The sequence below is a fragment of the Hippoglossus hippoglossus genome, chromosome 8 (genome assembly GCF_009819705.1).
Source record: "Hippoglossus hippoglossus isolate fHipHip1 chromosome 8, fHipHip1.pri, whole genome shotgun sequence".
Classification (NCBI taxonomy): Eukaryota; Metazoa; Chordata; class Actinopteri; order Pleuronectiformes; family Pleuronectidae; genus Hippoglossus; species Hippoglossus hippoglossus.
The window spans coordinates 20511716-20534095 of NC_047158.1; the positions used below are offsets into that span (position 1 = coordinate 20511716).

At 45.3% G+C, this 22380-nt stretch overlaps 2 protein-coding genes across 8 annotated transcripts in view; both read left to right on the forward strand.

Moving 5' to 3' along the window:
* The first annotated feature begins 350 nt into the window (after positions 1-350).
* Positions 351-4910, forward strand: ddx47 (DEAD (Asp-Glu-Ala-Asp) box polypeptide 47). The gene is given in 13 exon segments (XM_034593114.1): positions 351-522; positions 683-776; positions 1964-2152; positions 2247-2318; positions 2501-2619; positions 2727-2798; positions 2958-3018; positions 3021-3073; positions 3205-3351; positions 3856-3993; positions 4092-4162; positions 4273-4402; positions 4536-4910. Coding segments are annotated over 13 exon segments (1494 nt in total). The 5' UTR covers positions 351-387; the 3' UTR covers positions 4749-4910.
* Positions 4911-6426: 1516 nt separating this feature from the next.
* Positions 6427-22380, forward strand: part of LOC117766211 (myosin-10) — a 43632-nt gene continuing 27678 nt past the window's right edge. For 3 of the 7 annotated variants that reach the window (XM_034593032.1, XM_034593035.1, XM_034593034.1), the window contains exons 1-3: positions 6427-6722; positions 8356-8732; positions 14114-14270. In XM_034593032.1, coding sequence (XP_034448923.1) covers positions 8388-8732; positions 14114-14270 — 502 coding nt within the window. In that variant the 5' untranslated portion in view covers positions 6427-6722; positions 8356-8387. Of the gene's footprint in view, positions 6723-8340; positions 8733-14113; positions 14271-22380 lie in introns of those variants that run through there. The other 4 variants (XM_034593036.1, XM_034593037.1, XM_034593038.1 and 1 more) reach the window with 2 other exon arrangements.

Here is a 22380-nt window from a genome sequence, read left to right on the forward strand (position 1 = left end):
AACTCTAATTTAAGATACGCAGCCGAAACTTTCACTTAACGTAAAATATAATACAGGATTATTTCCGTCTTTGCGCAGGCACCTCAGTACTTTTATACGACGAGGATTTTAACGTTAATTCCCTCGGTATAACAGATTTTCTTTCGCATGATAAAAGAAAATAATCTGGTAAATTCAGAAATATACGTAAACGACAAATCGCATTTATTTAAAATAAATAGTCTCATAAAAATGAAAATATCGTTAATTAATAAAACAGCTAATATCAATTGGAGTTCCTCTTTAAAACACCAACTCCCATCAGGCATTGCGCGCGGTGTCCCCCCCCCCTGTTTCCGCATGTGCGCGCGCGCCTTGCAGCTGACGACACGTGGGTCTGCAAGCATCATGGCGGACGACATCCTGGAGGAGAACGTGAAGACGAACACAGACGCAACACTCGACGGCTCGAGCAGTGATGAAGATGAGGGTCAAGTTAAAGCCGTCGCAGTCGAAGCGCCGGTGAAGAGCTTCAAGGAGCTGGTGAGTTCAACGTGGAGGAGACGCGGTTAGCGGTTAGCGGTTAGCCTCCCGAGTTAGCCACAGTGTGCTAACATCGCATGTAAACAGTGTGTGGTGAAACGTGTGGAGGCGAGAGGGGCCTCTTGCTCCGGTGCTCACCCGGGTTCTGTGCCTCTGACAGGGGGTCACCGAGGTGCTGTGTGAGGCCTGCGACCAGCTGGGATGGAAGGTCCCCACAAAGATCCAGGTGGAGGCGATACCAGTGGCTCTGCAGGGTGAGACAACTGTCTGTCTGTCTGTCTGTCTGTCTCTCTGTCCGACTGACTGTCTGTAAGTCTGACTGTCTGTAAGTCTGACTGACTGTCTGTCTGTTAGTCTGACTGTCTGTCTGTCTCTCTGTCTGACTGACTGTATGTCTGTAAGTCTGTAAGTCTGACTGATTGTCTGTTAGTCTGACTGTCTGTCTGTCTGACTGTTTGTTAGTTTGTCTGACTGACTGTCTGTCTGTAAGTCTGACTGTCTGACTATCTGTCTGACTGTCTGTTAGTTTGTCTGACTGACTGTCTGTCTGTAAATCTGTCTGTCTGTAAATCTGACTGACTGTCTGTCTGACTATCTGTCTGACTGACTGTCTGTAAGTCTGTCTGTCTGTCTGTAAATCTGACTGACTGTCTGACTATCTGTCTGACTGTTAGTCTGTCTGTAAGTCTGACTGACTGTCTGTCTGTAAATCTGACTGACTGTCTGTTACTTTGTCTGACTGTCTGTTAGTTTGTCTTTCTGTCTGTTAGTTTGTCTGTCTTTTAGTTTGTCTGACTGTCTGTCTGTTAGTCTGTCTGTCTGTTAGTTTGTCTGACTTTCTGTCTGTTAGTTTGTCTGTCTTTTAGTTTGTCTGTCTTTTAGTTTGTCTGTCTGTTAGTCTGTCTGTCTGTTAGTTTGTCTGTCTGTCTGTTAGTCTGACTGTCTGTCTGTTAGTTTGTTAGTTTGTCTGTCTGTTAGTTTGTCTGACTGACTGAATTAACGAGACAGTTCAGAGTCCTTCGAGAAGCTCTCATCTATATCACTTAAAAACACAAGTGTAATGTAATATTTGTGTATTTGTACACTGGTTTGTGTATTTATTGACAATATGGCACAAAAACACGCCGAGATACAACATCTGAAAGAAGCAAAAACCAAACAGGATGCACCTACATGAACTAAAACATTAAAACAACACAAGAATTCAAGGTGGAAGACGCAGCTTTAAGAAACAGTTATTATGAAAAATTATGAAGACTCTGTGTCTAACTCTCTTTTATTTAATATAGAATAACAACCTCAGTCAACCAAGTTTTAAAATGAGGCCCAGTCCGACTTCCCAAGCTCTAAAATGACCTTTCCTGGACTTCAGTGCTTGTCATGTAGCATAAAGTCACTGCTCAGAATACAGGACTTACTTTGTCCTTCTCTCAAACCGCAGGGAAGGACGTTATCGGCTTGGCGGAGACCGGCTCAGGAAAGACGGGCGCCTTCGCTATACCCATCCTGCAGTCGCTGCTGAACTCGCCTCAGAGGCTCCACACCCTCGTGCTCACGCCCACCAGGGAGCTGGCGTTTCAGATCGCCGAGCAGTTCGAAGCCCTGGGCTCCAGCATTGGTGTGAAGTGCGGTATGTGTTGTGTTGTGTTGAATGGAGGGTTGGCTGGTGATGCACTGGACTTCGTGTGGGTCTGTTCTGATTTCCTGTCTCGTCTGTGTTGCAGCTGTCATCGTTGGTGGGATTGATATGATGTCCCAGTCTATGGTGTTGGCCAAGAAACCTCACATTGTCATCGGTGAGTCCACATGACGATTCAAATATCACCAAAGGAAGACATTTTAAATTAAAGTGAACAACCTATGTACTTGTAACTGTAACAATTATATAATTTCTATCTTTTACTTTCTATATTCCCCTTTTCAATAAGCTGATAGCTGTAGCATCCATGTAACGATAAGTAATGACGTGTGTTTACAGCGACACCCGGGCGGCTGATCGACCACATGGAGAACACTAAAGGCTTCTCCCTACGAGCTCTGAGGTTCCTGGTCATGGACGAAGCCGACAGAATCCTCAACATGGACTTTGAGACTGAGGTGGGTCATCAGACGGAAACAACAACAAAAACAACTTGCATTTAGAGCTGTAGTCAACCAAAGGAAATCAATAATGTCGAATATGACACTTTGGAACCTTTTTCCAGGTGGATAAAATCTTGAAGGTGATTCCCAGAGACAGACGCACCTTCTTGTTCTCCGCCACCATGACGAAAAAGGTAGAGAAACACTTAATTAACACAGAGAACAGCTTTGTTCTGGTTGCTAGCGCTGCAGGTTGCCTTAGAAATCTAATAATCTGGTTTATCAGCACAACACCACTTGTGTATCTTCCTTGATTTCCCCCAGGACTCACTTTCTTTATTTGGTTTTTTCAGGTCCAGAAACTCCAGCGAGCAGCTCTGAAGGATCCTGTGAAGTGCTCAGTATCCACCAAGTACTCACAGTGGAAAAACTGCAGCAATACTACATCTTCATCCCATCCAAGTACAAGGTGGTGCACACAGAGACGTACATTCCCGTTTCACGTTGTAACAGCTGAGATCGTATGCTGCAAGCAGTCCGTCCCCTGTCGGCCACAATACTGTAACTAACCTTTAAATGTGTGTGTTTGTTTTGTGGCAGGACTGTTACCTGGTGTCCATCCTGAACGAGCTGGCCGGTAACTCCTTTATGATTTTCTGCAGCACCTGTAACAACGCCCAGCGGGTGGCGCTGTTGTTAAGGAACCTTGGAATCACTGCCATCCCTCTTCATGGCCAAATGAGTCAGGTAGAGCTCCAGAGACACACACACACACACAACACACACACAACACACACACAACACACACAGACACACACTACAGAAGAGTGCTGCACTAACATCTATCCACATGCAGTATTTCTCTCAGTTCATGTGTTTCGGATAAAGCTCATTTCTGAGAATGCTGCTGATGCTCAGACTTCTCCGCAGACAGCATCATCAATTATAAGACCAGGTCGTTACAGTGCAGTTTGCAGAGCTGTCCGCTGTGTTGCCTGCAGTGTTTAGTAAAATCAATAAGACCGAAAAATGAAGGCTACAATTCTCATTCTCTGTCGTAATACACAAAGGTTTCTAACGCTGCCTCAGTGAAACATCAGCATTTTACTAATTTAACCTTTTGCAGACAGCATCGTGTGAATAGCTTCTGCTATATTTAATCTGGAAGAACAGCACATTACAGCTCATTGTAATGTAATTTGATTCTGTAAGTGATGACATGTCTTCTCTCTCTCTCTGTGGATCTTCCAGAACAAACGTCTGGGAGCCCTGAACAAGTTCAAGTCGAAGTCTCGATCGGTGCTGCTGGCGACCGATGTGGCGTCCAGAGGGCTGGACATCCCTCACGTGGACTGCGTCATCAACTACGACATCCCCACTCACTCCAAGGTACCGTGCAGCGGACATTCACATTGCTGGTTTTATTTTGTTGATTTCTTTTTGTTTTGTATTGGTTTGATTTGAATGGATCTGTCTTTCCTTCGCAGGACTACATCCATAGAGTTGGTCGGACAGCCAGAGCCGGCAGGTCTGGGAAATCCATCACCTTCGTCACCCAGTAAGAGCTGGTCTTCTCCCCCCTATTTACAATGCATTGCTACTCATGCCTGATGTAAAAAGGTTAAAATGAGTTTGACTGCAGGAAACTGACACATCTCCTGACCTTAGGTACGATGTGGAGCTTTTCCAGCGAATCGAAACCCTGATAGGGAAGAAACTTCCTGCTTTCCCGACCCAGGAAGACGAAGTGATGATGCTGGTGGAGAGGGTGAGCGAAGCCCAGAGATTCGCCCGGCTGGTAAGTTGTCATCAAAACGGATTGGATCAATTTGGTTGATAGAGGGATCTTGAGTTAATCTGAAACTATGTTGAAACTTTTAGCCCAATAAACTTCTATCTGAGAGGAAAAACATAATCTTTCCCCTCCTCAGGAAATGAAGGAGCAAGGCGAGAAAAGGAAAAGGCCCCACCGAGGAGACGGAGACGAAGATGACACAGAACAAGCGAGCGGCGTGAGGAAGAAAGTGAGAGGCGGAGCAGGAGCAAGTGGAGGAATGGGAGGTGGAGGAGGAGGAAGAGGTGGAGGAGCAAGAGAAAGAGGAGGGAAGAACAGGGGTGTGGGGGCCTGGAGAGGAGGACGCTGAAGCCTCTCACATTAACAGACTGTACATAACCACAACGTGAATATCTGCCCTGTTATTGATGATGACGAATGAGTAATGGACTATTTAATTCCAGAAAACATGTCTTTCCTTCCTCCCTCTTCTTCTCCCCATTTGTAATAAAATGCAACTGTTAAACTAAAAGCTTGTGGTTGTGTGTGTGTTTTGTGTTGAGCATTAAAAGCTGCTGTTGTTGCTTTCAGACACAAGAGGTCAGCGTTTCAGTTCACAGCAGGTTAATGGAAATGAAGAGGCCTCAAATGATTTTTCCTACAAAAACAAACAAAAGAAGACATTTCCTTTCATGTGTTTCCCTTCTTCTTCTCAAAAACACTGAGCTGTTGGTTCCAGTTTCTAGTAGCTGAGGGTGTAGAGTGGGTGGAGGCGCCTCTGAGGGGTAACGTCACATTAATTAGACGGCTAATGTTAGCAAATCTTTATATTATAATATATTTGTAGCTCTAACAAATCAAAAGCCACACTCTGTCACCACTAATGTCCTTTCTGTCCTAATGGGGGTGTGTGTGTTTGACTTTTCTCCGGACACATGAACAACGTATGCTACAAGATTAAAACCGAATTTGTCTATCAACACCATTTCCCAGTCTGATGATATTCAATATTTCTCCTCTCCCACAATCTGCACAGTCACAAGTTGGTTTATAAACTTGGAGGAGGCGGTCGATGATGTCACCTGCATCCACATGAGCCAACAAGCAAGATGCAGTTGCAGTAGCTGGGTTTCAACCAGTAGAGGGCAGTCACTGTACATGCTCACCACACTGAAGAGTAGAATTCAAACACTTGACTTGAGTCAATCAACAACTCTACTAATAAACTCAATACACAATGAAGAGGGACTGACTTGACTTCTTCTCTGGCTTTATCGATGCAGATCCAGAATTACGGCTGAGGCTACATTATGGATTATTATAACAACTAGGTTGTTTAGATGTACAAAATGTCTACTCACATACATATTACTGCTATTTCTGGTTATACCTCTATGGTTATTGTCATTGCTGCCTCCCTCATTTATGTCAGTACATTTTCTTTTGTAGTCTTTGGTAGTTATTCCTTATTCTTGCTGAGGGCTCAGGGTGGAGGATGTTAAGAGGCAAATTGTGAATTCTGAATATTGTCATTTTTGATTGAGTACATGTATGAATTAGTTATCAGCTGAGGTGTTTTAGTTTCTCTTTAAGAATGGACACCTGTGAGAAATCAGAAGTAGATAGACGTCACTGTAAAGAAGTATCTGCTAATGGAGATGTTGACAAATATCTCAAAAATACAAATATTTTAAGTACAAGGTGATGAGTATTAAAGCCAAATATAAATACAGACTTTAAAGATAAATAACTGAAGCTCTACACAGTTGTGCATTAGACTAACATAGTCTGTAAAATGATGGTACAGCAGAGAAAAACATAAAATACAAGAGATATGAAAATGTTCACCGGTGATAATGCAACTTATTATGCAAGTTATTTGTTATGCATGCGAGCAACAGTTGCAGAAAACCGGGGGGTTGGTTTGTTCCAGCCAATGATGGAGGGGGACTGCAAAGCGAGGGACCAATCCTGCACCCAGGAGGAGGAGGAGGAGGAGGAGGAGGAGGGGGGTGCAATGCATAGATATGTGAAGGATAGATTCGTCCTGACAGAAATATTGCGTTCGCTCAGGACCAGAGGAGAAGAACCTGGAGGTGGATCATCCCAGCGTGTGGTCACTGACTTTCTGTGTGAGGAGGAGGAGGAGGAGGAGGAGGAGGAGGCGCTGAGCTCCGTGCTGCTGCTGCTGCTGCTGTGGTGGAGCATACCAACCAAAGAACCAGCCCCGGTACATGCCCCAGGTCCCAGTTGCATTCAGGTTCACATCGGGGGTGGATCTCACGGCTGGAGGACCAGGACCTGACCGCTGCTGCTGCTGCTGCTGCTTCGCTCTCTGCACCGGGTGAGTTCACCCACACTGCCCGGCCTGAGGGGGCCGTCCGCGGGGGAGAGGAGAGCAGAGCAGAGGGATGGATGGAGGTCGCTGCGCAAACTTGAGTCAGGCTTCATTAATCTTAAATTATTTTTTTATTAATGGGGGTTAGCGGTTCATTAGCGGTAAGCTAGCTGTAAGTGTAAGGGTTAGACTAAACACACACACACTAACATCTATGTAACATATTGTTTTTTTATCCTAATTGTCATTTATAATGTGTTAATTGATTTTCTCACAGTGTTATTCTGGATAACGGGCCACGCAGGTTTATTAGCGCAGATACAGAATTAGCTGGATATTAGTCACCGGGACTTTAGCGCTAAGTTTCCTGGGGACTCGCTGGTGCTCAGTGGTCGTGCGTGTTGTGTGTGTGTGTTGTGTGTGAGCTCCGTGTTGTGTGTGTTGTGTGTGTTGTTGCTTCACTAGAAGGGACATGAAGGGTTGAGATGAGGTATTCACGACGTCGCTCCGTGGGATGGGGGGGGGGGGGGGGGGGGGGGGGCTACGCAGTATGCGCATTGTTATTGTGCAGAGGATGAAGACACCTTCCTCCAAAACCTGCTTTAACATGTGCTGCAACTTTTAATGATTCACATGTGTTCTGGACGAGATGGATGGAGAGAGAGGAGAGAGAGAGAGAGGAGAGAGAGAGAGAGAGAGAGAGAGAGAGAGAGAGAGAGAGAGCCAGAGAGAGGGATGGATATAGAGAGAGAGAGAGAGAGAGAGAGAGAGAGAGAGAGAGAGAGAGAGAGAGAGAGAGAGCAAGAGAGAGGGATGGATATAGAGAGAGAGTGAAAGATGGAGATTGAGAGATATATGACTAGATGATAGATGGACAGATAGATACAGTAGATAGAGAGAGAGAGGGGGTGGATGGATGGGTAGATGATAGATAGAGAGAGAGAGAGAGAGAGAGAGAGAGAGAGAGAGAGAGAGAGAGATAGAGAGAGAGAGAGAGAGAGAGAGAGGGAGAGAGCGAGAGAGAGGGATGGATATAGAGAGAGAGTGAAAGATGGAGATTGAGAGATATATGACTAGATGATAGATGGACAGATAGATACAGTAGATAGAGAGAGAGAGGGGGTGGATGGATGGGTAGATGATAGAGAGAGAGAGAGAGAGATAGATAGATAGATAGATAGATAGATAGATAGATAGATAGATAGATAGATAGATAGATAGATAGATAGATAGATAGATAGATAGATAGATGGATGGATGGACAGATAGAAAGATAGATAGATATCATCCTCCCATATTAAATATGGTGTGCCTCAGGGGTCCAATCTAGGATCAATTCTGTTTTCTCTGAATCTGCTTCTCCTGGATGACGTCACCTACAGACATGGTATTTCACTCCATATGCAGATGACATCCAGTTGTACCTCCCTGTGAAGCCTACTGATGCTAGCTAGATATCTTCCCTACAGGACTTCATGGCTGATTTGAAAAAGATTCGATGTCAACAAGTTGATCACTAGAGAAGCAGGAACGATCATACATGCTTTATGCCTCACGACCTTTGTTCCCTGTCTGCTTTAGGACAGATTTTTAACTTTTAGTGATTACTTACATGTCCCTGCACCCCTGTCTGTCCCAGGTGCCACGTTGCTCTGGTAAACCCCAGGAAAGATGTCTCATCGGAGCGGGCAAGAGGACCCGGAGCGCTACCTGTTCGTGGACCGGGCTGTGGTTTATAACCCCGCCACGCAGGCCGACTGGACGGCCAAGAAGCTGGTGTGGGTCCCCTCGGAGCGCCATGGCTTCGAGGCGGCCGGCATCCGAGAAGAGCGAGGCGAGGAGGTGCAGGTGGAGCTGGCCGAGAACGGCAAGAAGGTGGTGATCAACAAGGACGACATCCAGAAGATGAACCCGCCCAAGTTCAGCAAAGTGGAGGACATGGCGGAGCTCACCTGTCTGAATGAGGCGTCTGTGCTGCACAACCTGAAGGACCGCTACTACTCCGGACTCATATACGTGAGTGATTTAGACGGTGTACCAGTTTGTACTTTCCACACATGGGGAATGATTAACCCTAAAACTCACAGCTCTCCCGGGTCTCACTGCTGTGTATTGAATTTCACCCCAGGCTAATATAATTGCAAAATAATTGGGCGTATTTCTGCTTGCGTGCACGCTGGTCCAAACCTTTAGCTGTCTTTCCTTCTGCACTCTTACATGTAAGAGTGAGTTCTGATATTTATCACTGAGAACATTGAACTTTCTGCTCCCATGTGTGAATCCTGACCACACATACATGTGTTCACACAATATGAGTGACAGATGTCACCAGTTCTTTTAACCATTGCCAGACGTTTCCCTCCAACGGGATCACCTCTCACAAGTGCCTCTGTGTTACGGGTGGTTACCTTCCCCCACGTCTTCTGTCCCACCTCAGCTCGAGGCAGCGCTCTTCCATAAACACTGCTGCTCTCAGTTTGTTTGTCCTGCTCCTACCGGCGGCCTTGTTTAATCACAGATAGTTGACCCCTCTCTCTCTTATGTGGCACACTGTCAAACTAAACACATTTGCTCCAAGATGCCACGCACTAAATCAGATCAATTCAAAGATGCTTTTCACATGTGAAAAAAGCCAAATAGCAAGAAAAGCATGTAATCAGTGTTTTAAAAGCTCAGTGGACTCCATACGATTTGCAGCACAACACGTGATTAGATTTACCTGAGTCATTATAGTCACTGATGTGATTTTATTGTCCCTATAATCCCATTTCACTTCAGACGGAGCCGCTCTGTGATGCTCGAGGTGCGATCTTGACCCATTTAATGACATGTTTTCCAGAAATAGAAAATGGGTTGAGTATTACCGGAGAGACTCTGGTTCAGGGCGCTGCAGGATTGTTGCAGGGATTTATCCACTTTACCAGACATCATAAAAATCCAGCTCTATTAGGTGTGCAGCGTGTGCGTCACATTTGATATGAGGTCAAAGATGAGCCTTGAGTGTTTCAGTTTAGTTCCATATTAGTGCTTAATGCTTCTGTGAACGGGATATTGACATTTGTCACTTTCAAGAAACGCTTCGAATTGACGTCTCAGTCCAGCAGCTCTCCTTGGTTCCTCCTCCTTTTCTCTCTCCTACCATAATGTCACATTTTCTACTTTCTCCGTGGTTCAGAATTGGCTTTGGAGCTTTGTTAATTTGCCCCTTGCCTAAGAGAAATTGAAAACATGTGTCCGACTGTGTTGGTTTTTCTATCAGGAAGAGAACTGTCCCGTTCGGCTCGCTCCTGGAAGAAGAAATTCCCCAAGATTCCAGACTTCTTCCAATGTGTTTTACTAACCCCCCACTGCTCAGCCACATCTACTGCAGACGTAGTATAATGTCTCCCTCAGGCTGTGTTCTTAGTGGAGGTGGTTGGGAAGACGTCCATATCAGAATCACTGGGTTGAGCAGCATAGAGAGTTAGAGTTTGTTTTAACTGTGAGTCCATTTAACAGTCCATAACTTACTTTATTACTTAAGGGGCTCTTGTGCTCTTTGCCTCGTGCTATTTGTGAACTGCTTCGTAAATACGACCATGGGAAATACTGTAAAAATTGTCAGCACTTACTTATTTCGCAGCTGAAATCTCTCGCCGTGTTTTGTGATTTGCTTTTCGAAAGCTGAAAGCATAATTGAATGTGGAGGAGCATGGCATTTTCAACGTTTGACTCAGCACCTGCCAAATGAGATGAGTCACTGGTGCTAATGAATACAGCACCCCCCTCCCAACAAAACACTCAGCAGCTTGTCAGTGATGTTGGCAAACGTGTGACCCTGGTCTCGGTCTGCCTGTATGTTTATTCACACACTTGAACTTGCCAGCATCTGAAACCTTAAGGCCACCTCTGTGTTTCTAGCCCCCTGGTTTACAGTGGGATTGGACTGTCGTCTACCGGCCCTTAGCCCACCGGACGGTTCCATCTGTGTGCCGTCAGTCTGACTCTCGGTCCAACTCATTTATTGTGTCAGCTTTCTGTCTGTGAATCGGTGAGTCACAGGCTGACCACAGTGCTGCACAGCGGGCTGTGCCATACGAGCGGGGCTACAAGCCGGCCTTTGTGTCGTTAGATAAGCCTCAGCTGTCAGAAAGCCTCAGCATTCTTCCATGGTAAAAAAGATTGTCTGTCCGTCTGTCTCCTGCCGCCCACTTCAGCTCGGCTGCTGCTGAGTGTCCGTCCTGTCTTCACCGACTGAGCTCGCTTTCCCACACTCCCTCCTCCCTGGCTCACTGGTCCTGAACAATCATGACATTGATTTTTATGTATTTCCTTCTTGCATCTTCGCGTTATTTCTTGCATCTTTTTTAGTGTAATTTTGATTTTAAACATGTCAGATATATGCAAGACAAACAGTTTATTTTCTCTAATGGTGGATCTGCTGCAGGGCCATAGTTAGAGCAGCAGCTGAAAACTGCACAGTCACGCTCCCTCTCATATCCCTGTAGAGAGAGTATTTACACGTTGGATCAAAAGTCACATGCAGTCTCCCTTTTTTGCAGGATATTAACAGGCTTATAGCTTTTCTTGATTTTTATAAACGCAGGCATGATTTTTCACTGTATTATTAATAGACTGCAGTAAAAATGTTGAACTTATTAAAGCAAGAGAGAAGCAGAAAGTGTCCTGCTGCCGTCAGTGTGGTTTGATACTGTGCACCTCCGCGTGTTGGTCATATTTCAAGAGCCTGGTCTGAAGTTGGCTCTGTTATGAAACCTCTACAGTGGAGCTCTGTCAAGGGAACGGTCAAGGTCTCACGTCCTCCACGCAGATCGGTGGCTGCCTCTGCACCCTTCTCCTGCCTCTGCAGTGGAGAGCAGCATACAGACGCAGGCTCACTGCCTGACGGGTCAGCGGCGGCAGATGGGGTCGGCTGTTGTGTCTGCTGTTGCCCGTGTGTTGCTCAGCTGTTACTAGGCCACGGCATCTCTCCCCCTGGATCTGGTTTCACAGTGGAAATATCACCTTCTCTTTCCTGGACAGGGCCGGGGCATGGCGGTTTGGCAGGTGGTGTTGAGTCGGTCGTGCACTCTGTCACTGGCCACATGTTCTTTATAAAGCATTGATCCTGCAGGATTTTTTCAGTATGAAGCAGCGGCGTCATCGCAGCCACAAGAATGCAGAACGTAGTCCTAGTTCTTTGTGTAATTTGTCACAGAGTTTAGCGGATTAATACCCTTACTTTTTCTCTAAATAAAAGCCACAATCAAATTCAACCACTGTTGTAATTTTAGAGTTGATATCATAAACAACGGAGAGAGATAAAACCTGAAGCTGTTGCACCATTAGTTCAAGAGGAGTCTTCTTCATTGAGTACTATGTGCATTTTTAATCATAGAGACGTGGAGCAGCAGATTACAATCCCCTCTTGAACTCTTAAGATGCCTGCAACCATCCACGTTGAATTAACAGTTCAGGTATCTCTCTCTTTATTCATCACCTCAGTGCTGCATGTGGCAGAGTCGAAGACAAGAGACCCCTCTCCCTATTTATAGCAGCTCCAGCTTTCAGATAAGGTGGGAATAAATTTTTCATAGGCTTTGAAAAGGAGAGTGGGGAGTTGGAATTTCAGCTCAGGTCCTCCCCGCATCTCTTTCTCTCTCTCTGAGCAATTCACAGGGAGGCTGAGAACACGATGCAGGGTTTGTTGAACCGCTGCTCCTCGACTGGACGGCACCGCAGGGAGCCCCGTCAGCCGGATCACTGCCCCAAGCTTCATCTCTGTCTACCTCTCTCTCCTTGCCCACCAATATTTCTCCCCCTTCCTCATTTCTTTTTGAGTATCAGCAGCAGTACAGAGCATCAGTGGCTCAGTGCTAAACGAGGGCCCTTTCCCGAGCTGTTATGTAACAGCTTCTCTGGGGCCCCTTCGTCAACCTATGGGCGGCTGCAGCGCTCATGACACGATGTCTCAATCAGCCTTAAATGCAGTTTTAATTATGAAGCAGATGTCTTGATGCTTTGATGCGAAAGGGTCGCTTCAGGACAGTTACTCTAAATATGTCATTTTTGATTATTGTCTACACTGTATTATGGTATGCAACAGATGGGGCAACATAAAAAAAAAAAACCCAGCTCTTGAAACAATTAATCTTTTTTAAAACAGAGGCTCAGTCATTTATTACAGGCCACAGTCTGTGGAGAACATGTGCTTTTTTATGAACTTCAGGGGCCACGCTGGCATGCAAAGAGACGAACCCACTCCTGAGAAGAATTTCACAGATCATGGTTCTAATTTTACCCAATTTTATTCTTCTGTTTTTCATGCAAGTGCTCTTTGTAGAAGACAAAGTGTAACTGTACAGATGTACGGTCCCAGAAGAAGACAACACGCACTGAACATGTGTCTTTGTCCGATATGTGAATATAGGAATTATTTAAAACTATACATGTAATTTATATGTTTTACTAATTGACAAACTGACCTCCAACGTGACCTCAGTATTCTAATAATTCTCTTTCACTGCTCTTAATAAAGCTGTGAGGTCCAGAACCTACCTATGCATGTTATTGTAGTTCAGCTTCATGTTCAACAGGTTCTGTTTGTGCTTGTATGCTAGCGTGGTAGCTGGGTTGGGCATTTTCGCATATGGCCTCTAGACTAAAGCCCAGCATGCCAGTGATGAAAGTCATACTACTGGTAAGCAGCTCTTTCTCTGTGTCATCCATAGGGGGGAATGCATAGCCCCTATAGCATCTGCAGAATGAAAGAGAGCCACTGCCCCACCAGGGCCTCTCACTCATTCCTGGCTGCCTGGCTGCCTGGTGAATTCAGCCTACAGCATAGCTGAGAAGTGTTCATACCACATCCCTCTCTGGGGAGAGGTCTTCGGGCTAATTGCACGGCCAAATGCTGCAAGTCAGAAAATACAGGACGAAACGCTTCCAGCAGACGCTTCTCGCTGCAGCGACAATATTCAAACCCTCTTTGTTCACATAAGTGTTGTTTTATATTTTAAGGGTTTTTCATCAGGTCTCTCGAGGCCGTTTGCGTTCGCACAAGAGGCGAGAGTCTGTTCAGTGTTTCGTTTCAGTCACTATATCCCTCAATTCTGCCCGACTCCATCAGTCTGCCCAGTGTCTATCACTGTGGTTCGTGCCCGCTCCGATGACGTAAGCTCCTAGAACATGAGTAATGGCAAATCTCGCTGCTCAGACACAATGCAGGCCAGATGATTTAAAAAGCTAGAAACTTCCATGCCCCTGTTTAATGTAAAAACACTGATGATTTACACTTCAAACTCTAGTGAGAGCTTGTTCTTTCTCTTTTAAAATATAATGGTTATTCAGGAGCTGCGAGTCTTTCTGTGTTCCCAACTTAATTTCTCATGTTTGTCTGTTTCTATCTTTGATTACAGACGTACTCTGGCCTCTTCTGCGTGGTCATCAACCCGTACAAGAACCTGCCCATCTACTCAGAGAACATCATTGAGATGTACAGAGGGAAGAAGAGGCACGAGATGCCTCCACACATCTATGCCATCTCTGAGGCAGCATACCGCTGCATGCTTCAAGGTATACGAGCCACACTTGTTTTCTTTGAATTGACCTTTCATTTTTAGCTTTCACAGCAATCCTTGGCTTTCTAGGACAGATTTATTAAAGTTTAACAGGTCATTACTGATGAGGGAATGGCACAAGGATGTGTCGAAATCCACTTCTGTTAGTTTAGCAGTGGAAAGAAAGGCTGCTGTGCCACATGCATGTTTGAAAGGGGATTTAAGTCATTAGTTGGGTGTGTTTTTGGTGTAAAATTCTGAAAACAATCAATGTGTGGTCTCCCATTCCCTTTAAAAACCAAGTGTTTGCACCTTGGCAGCTGTTGTTAGGGCAGATCTGCCAGGTAGCGAGAGAGAATGATTCTTTATAGAGGAAACTGTTTCTTCTCACACACAGATTAAATGCTCATTGTGCACCTGAGTATGTACGTGCATGTTACTATTTGAATAATGGACCCTTACAACAATCCTACTTTTAGACATGAACTGAAAAAATAAGAGAGAAATATCTGGAAAATTGGGTCCAGACATTTTCCGGAGTTAATCAGTCTCAAGATAGCGATGCACCAACAATGCGTCTGACCACATCTCATTTAGGACCTACAAGGTCAGTGGGCGGTCAGAGGGGCGCACGGGCATTTTGCTATTTAAACAATGTGAACACTAGACAGGAAAATGACAACTGTGTCGGTCTGAAACCGGCAAAGATGCTTGTGTCGTGCACAGCTCTGCGCCGGATGCATGATCCGACCTTCAGTGTTTCACAGTGCTACAAAAAAAGAATAAAACAATAAATAATTCAGTTTGTGGTTAGTTTATGTTGTTGTCATCTCCTGTAGAATACAAACACTTTTGATCGGTAAGCAGAACTGTGGATTTTGTTATTATCATATACAGATACGCTGGAAACTGAGGCTGGTTGTTTTTTTATACATTTGTATTTGCATTTCTCTCTCTCCTGGCACAGAGTTTAGCTCACTTGCAGGCAGTATTGGGTTTGGCTGCATAGTCCAGGAGATTAGTGTGTGGAACAAAGTGTGCAAAGAGTGTGAAAGGTCACAAGGTCAAAGGGGATGTGACACCAGGGATTATGTCTGAGAGGTCCGCTGTCATGGAGGGTTTCTAATAGATCAATCTACTCTCCCTGCAGGTTTTCCAGGTGCATCACCACCGTCATCTGGTTAATTGTTAATTGCACTGTAATAATAGACTGAGAAGCAGTGGGTAAAGGATTTAGGACTGAAGTGTTAAGTCACATTCTTCATACAAAGCTTGCTCTCAATATTATTGGCAAGTGGTGTTCTGTGCTTATGTAACTTCCTGCCTCTGTACGTCATTATTTCACCAAACTATGAGCTGATTGGTTTTAGAACCACAGACGTTTATTCATATTTATGTGGTTATTGAAGAAGAATAGATTGTTAACTAAATGGTAGATTTTCCTTTATGTCTTTAGTATATTTTATTGGCCAAGTTCATAGTTTTCTTCAGTCTATCAACCTATAGCGGAGATAGAGAACAGCATCTCTGTGTGTTTCATGTAAGGAGCTGCACGCGGAGGCAGAGAGAGGGAACAGGTTCAACTGACATCAGTCTTCAGGTTGTCATTAACTGGACCTGTTGTTCTTATCTCCATCCTGCACACACACACACACACACACACACACACACACACACACACACACACACACACACACACACACACACACACACACACACACACATTTATCTATCTTAGTGTGTGGAACAGGTGGTGGGCTCCATCAGTATTCATCCGCTTTCAGAGGCAAGACAACATTAATAGAGCATATTGCACTGGAGGAGAGTTGTGCAACCTGTTTGGATGGACTGGTATCACAGCCCCCACTGGTCTGCACATTGCTGCTTGTGCCTTATCAAAATTTATTTCATGTGAGCTCATTTGCAAACTTAAGAACCACAAGAAACACAAGGCCTGTGACTTACTTTGGAATCGCTCTGGAGTCCCTGATGCAGAATAATCGCTGTGATAAGCAGAACCTTTTATCACAGTCTATCAATATTTAGACAGCCTATCTGCTGCGCTGTGTGCCATCACTGCCAAACCGCAGAACAACAGCATTAATTCCTCTCTTTAGTTGCTCTTGAATGTTGTTTCACACATAACAGGGTTTCTGCAGGGTCCTAAAAGGTCAAACAAATATCATTATCTGAATTTTAAGGCCTTGAAAAGTCTTAAATTAGTTTCCTATCTGTCGTCCTTGACATAGCTCTTGAATTTCATCCCTTATGTTCTTTAAAAAAGTCTTAAATTTAACTTAAACCTGCAGAAACCCTGCATGAGAAATGTGTTTTTAAATGGCACGTTTGCCAATGTTTCCCCTGTTATTTACTTTTTATTTGTCCCAACATATGTCGGCCTTGATGTGACACTGTCAGTGATTGTCTGGTTGACCTCTGCAGCTGCAGCAGTAAAGCTCCTGGGGTTTGAGTGTCTGACTGATGTGCCCGAGGCTCCCTGTTATTACGTGCCCTCAGGCTCTGGGCCCTGACTGAGCCCTGGTCTGTGCCGGGCAAAAAACATGGAACCATCAGCTTTCATGACGGAAACTCGAAGGTGTTGCATGGGACGATCAGAGCCTGAAGATCCGGGTCGGGAATCTGTATCTGTATTACACGAGAGTATATGTTGTTATTCATTTCCCCCCTGCTTGTTTCCCTTTGTGTAGTAAACTTGTGTTCCCACTTTAAATATAGCTTTACTCAGAACCACAAACACATAAAGAATCACACACACACACACACACACACACACACACACACACACACACACACACATGATCACTATGTGGGATGTCTCTCTGGATATGGGACACCTCTCTTGTGCCACCATTCTTTTCCCTGACCCCCTTTTCTCTGTCGCTGGCGTTCATTCTTTCGGAGCGCTGTCCCTCACAAGGGGCGGGACTATACCGCCAGTGGAATGAGGTCACCACTGTCCCAGCTTTCCATACTGGGCTAAATTCTACCAGCTGAGTCATCGTCAAGTTGTCAGTGTCGTTGCCATGGATACCCGTGTATGTATCTGTGTGTGCGACCAAAATAACCTTCCCCCTGGGATCTCAAATAGAGGTGTCACTTGTTGAGTGGCAGTATTTTAGCTTGAGGGACTGTTGTGTGTGTGTGTGTGTGTTGTCGACTGAATTTCTTTTGATATGTTCGGGTTCAGGGTGAGAAAAGCTGTTTCTTTAAAGGCTTCAAAGCCACTATTTAGGAACTCCTACTGTTTTTTAATTGCTTTCCTTCTTCTCTCTGTGACTGGAGCAGCGGACCTCTCTCGTTCCCTCCCTGTTCTCTGCTTCCTTACGTACCAGTTCGCTCACGTCTTTCAACCAGAATGTTCTGGCTTGGAAGACGTCGAAGAGGAAATTTCCCCCACATCCTTCAAGGCCTTTCGGTCGCCTTTCAGTTAACATGAAAAATAAAAAAACGCTGGAAGCTTTGCGGTGGCTCTGTTTGCTTTGTTCCTCTCCTTCTCGTGCTTTCATCCGGGAACACAGGAGGACGAGTGTGTGGAATGTCCAACTTTGCATCACTCCTCCTCGTCGAGATACACCCACGGTTGCCATGGCTATGCCTCTGTTCGTCTCACAACGTTGTGACCCCATTTTCTCTTATTTCACATCTCAACTAGGGATGAAAGCAAAGCTAAGTTCTTGGCAGGTTTCCTGGTTTGCTTTGTCTGTTTGTGCGCATACACGCAGGTGGCAAACGCACTGTACAGCACTTTCACTGCAGCTCTGTAGCTCTTACTCAGGGAAATGTGGTGAACAGGAGAAGGGTGAACGATGAATGGATGTGGTGCCGGGAGTAATTTCCACACAGAATAAATATTGAAGCATTGTGTGTTTCAGGGGCTAAAACATGAAACCACCCTCCTCACCCACTTGCTCATGAACATACCATCTGCATCTGGATGTTTTATCGGATCAGTCGGACCACATCTGGAGCTGCTCTTTCTTTTACTGGGATCAGATCAAACAGGCATCGGTGCCTCGCTGCAGCTTGACCACATTCTTATGAAAAATGCACAGAACAAACTGCAGGTAGTAGCAGAGTATCCGACACGTGTTTCCTCCTCAGGCCGCTCGCCCCATCTGGCTTATTAATTATTGACGTCCGATCCTAGATCCTAGTGCGTGCAAATTCATCACAAATGATTGTGATGAATGATGCATCCACATGCAGACCACAATATTAACACCAGGTGAAAAATGGTGCGTGAAAGAAGAAAGAGATGCTGACATCACATTCTGAATCCAACTGAAACTGGTGTCTGTTGGTGGGTTTATGCCTGGGCTGTGTTTTCTGCTGTTTATACTTTATAATTAACTATTGTGCTAATGGCCAGTGGAGCAATTTCATTGAATTGTTGTTTAGGGGAGATTGGAGGATCCCACAGCAAAAGTTGTGCTTAATGGTTCAGATCCCTAAATATCCCACAAGCCTCTGCAGAGAGAGAGAGAGAGAGAGTTACATTCTGTGTTTTGTGTAACAATCGCATGCCCCACGTGGCCTGAGCTGCAGATAACTACTAAATATTAAATGTCTCTTATCCAGCAGAGCAGAGCCGAGGGTAGAGGAGGTAACACAACAGGGAGACACGTGGAAAACGTCTTGAGAGGGAGGGTGGAGAGAAGAGGGGATGTTGGAGGGCCTTAATATCGAGGGGGTTATTGGTAAAGGGGTTCATACAAAGACAGACACGATAAACAGGATTGCTAGTGGGCACTAAAGCATAAAGAGGAGAGGGTCAATAGGGAAAGATGGAAATGAAGAGAAAGAGGGAGTCAGGCAAAAGAGGGGGAAGAAGGGGAGCGGGTTATGGGGGAAACAGAGCAGACGGTACAGGGGAAAGGCAGAGGGGGGTGGTCAGCATTGTGCCTCACAATGGGGGCTTTGTGAGGGGCTGAAGGGGGCTGGGACCAGGGTGTGTGTGTGTGTGTGTGTGTGTGTGTGTGTGTGTGTGTGTGTGTGTGTGTGTGTGTGTGTGTGTGTGTGCAGACAGACAGACAGGCAGGCAGGGCAAGAAGGCCTAGCGCCACACACAGCTCTTCCCTGGGAAATGGGGCCCCTTGTTGGGGCGGTGAGGGCCACAGAGCAGGGCTGGTGGAGGGCACACACCCAGGCCCTGAGTGACAAGACAGGTGTAGAGCGCCAGGGACGTTTTTTTATTTTTTTTATTCCTTCAAAAGGACTGTGTGTGCTCTGTGCATGTTCAAGAGGTGACTTCTCAGACAAATGGGGAAGGGGTGGGGGGGGGGCAGACACACTCAGATGCATCTTTAATGGCAGACAGCTGTAAAGTTCATACAGGATAAAATCATTTTTCTGTTCAGGGGTCGTACATCAGGTCTGATTTATTGTTATGCCTGGACAGGGTAATAACGGGGAAAGCTGCTGTGCATCAGTTGTCGTGCGAATGTATACGACTGTGTTACCTGGAAAGAAACTTCAATCTGGGCTTTTTATCCAGTTCTATCCTCATTTGTCAGATGCATTTCATCGGCTGAACTAACCATCTGTAGCTTTGAGTCACAAGACTAAATGCACAGTATTTCAACTGTCAACTCGCTTTCTCTCCGAGGAGGTTGTTTTTTCAAATGCTAGCGAGGAAGATTATGGCCCAAAACAACTGCCAGATGGATTATCACTGGAAGGATGTGGGATACGGGAAGAATCCATTAAAGTTTGGGGTCAAATCTTGATCGGGGATTATTTTTCACATTCTTCAACATGACGAGACCGGTCGTTTGTCAAACTTTTCCTCTATTTCTCAGAGAATATATCAGGCAACTTGATTCAAAAAACATAAAATGAGGCTTTATGAAGGAAGCGATATCTATGAGTGTGTGGATCTAGTGCGTTTAAATGCTGTTTCATGTGGCGACTGATGGGCCTTAGTTGTTTGTTGCATTTTTTAAAATATAAAAGTGTTGATTCAGAGTCTCCAGCTAACTATTATCTGTGTGTGTGTGTTTACTACCACGAAGCCGGGTCCTGACGCACGGTGGTAGGTGTGTGTGTGTGTGTGTTTGTGCGTCAGTGTGAGTCAGCTGTAAAACTGAGAGAGGTCGTGTGGAGATGATTTAAGGTGGAGCCCCTGTGATGTACTGCCCTCGTTCTTGGATAGTCCTGTCATGAGAGACACATAGCGGTGATACCAGCAGCGTCGGCGACAGATCGGGTTCCCTGTCTGATGCTGTGAGTGTGACCGGTCGCTCGCTGACACACACAACCTCACAACCCCCGCTGCAGAGCGGGGGGGAACGCAGCGAGCTCCACTCCGTCACTGTGTTTAATGAGATAGTGATGACATACATGTGTTTATGAATCTGTGACCACACAGACAAAAACTGGCGATTATCTAAGACTGCAAATCTGCAAGAGTGCAAAAAGTAATTTTTATTTATGAGTAACACTTTAGTGGTGATGTAGTTATACTTGTTATAGTCATTGGAAGTAAAACCTCTTGTAGCCTCTTTTAGATATGGTACAATATATTTCTAGAGATTTCTGCTGATTCCAATATCACAGCTTTTCTTCATTGTTATTATTTATTTTACAAACTTATAAATGGTCATCCATGCTGTTATCTTGTCCAGACTATATTACTACAATGAACTAGGATGTTTCAGCAAGTGATAAGATTATAATTTATACAAAACGCTGTGGCCAAGACAATGGAGGCTACTGGATATCTTTGTAGAACTGTTTATTTACTGGTTAATGTACAAAATGTAATAAACTCATTAGTTTACAATTCATAAAAACATCCGACCATGGACTCAAGATCGAGACCTGGATCAGTGACGTTGATATCCGATAATTGAATCACGTATAAGACCAATATTGGCTCAAAGCATCTATATTTATTCAACATTGTTTCTTTGATTTATTATATTCCGTCAGACTCGGTGATAAACTGCCGGTTTCACCCTGACACAGTTTCCCGTCTGTGCCCGGAGCCTCTGCTCCCGCTTGTGTGTCTGGATTCCTGCGGAGCTGCAGAGCTTAGCACTGCGATATTGGAGGTGCCAGCATAAACACACATACACACGAGAAAAAAAAACGGCCGGGATTACGGCGGGCCTAGCCATCACAAAGAGCCGCTGTGGAGCAAACAAGCCACCCGGCCGCCGCCATCTGCAATCGATTACACTGCCAAATACTTTCTGCCATATCTCCTGCAACTGCTTTCTCTCCCCTTTTCACCGGCCCAAAGGCAACACCCAACAGCACAGGGCGAATTCTAAACGCTCTCTGGGCACAGCGTTCATACTCTGTTAGCGTAAACAGGAGGTCACTGCCTTGCTCACAGGGGACAACCTGTGGGGAGAGATGTGTGTTAAAAGCTTTCTGGGACCTCAGATCAATGATAATGTGGATTATGTTCCCGTGGTAAATTATTCCATGACCTGTGGCGTTCGGACAAAATCCTGAATTTCTTATTCGGAGTCATAGCGAGTCTGAAACGAGATAATTACGTTTATTTGGAAGTTTATGACAAAGCGTGTGATTTGTTTTTGTTTAACCAGACGTTTGAACAATGGTCTGAATGGTGAGAGAGTGTAAGCAGAGCCCCATCGCTATTGTTGGGGAAATGAGAGCATGAGCGTGTCACGGTTTTCGTGTGTTTTTATGTCGTTTGTTCTCTACCTCTTTCTCTCTGTCCCTTATTCGCAACACGCACAAGCTACAGGTAGTGGAACTATTCACGGTGCATTGAACCGTTTAACGCCCCCCCCACTCCAGATGTTCTACTCCCGACTGGGAAGCTGAGCCGTGGATTTCCATTCCATCGTCCCCACTCGCATGTTGTGTCTGTGCCGCGCCGCCCACAGGGGGCTGGCATGTGTCCTCAGATAGAGTTAATGCGGGGGAATAGACTAGATTAGATTACAAAGACTCTCCTAATTAGACCCTGGATGTTGACCACACCAGTCCAGCACCTCTCCATGAGAAACATGTGGGACCTGGTTTTACTTTTCCCCTCTCTCCTCTTTCGCCGCCCCCCCACCACCACCAGAGAGTTTTCTCATTTTACCCCCTGTCAGAAAGCATTTGAAAAATGTGCATTGTGGGAC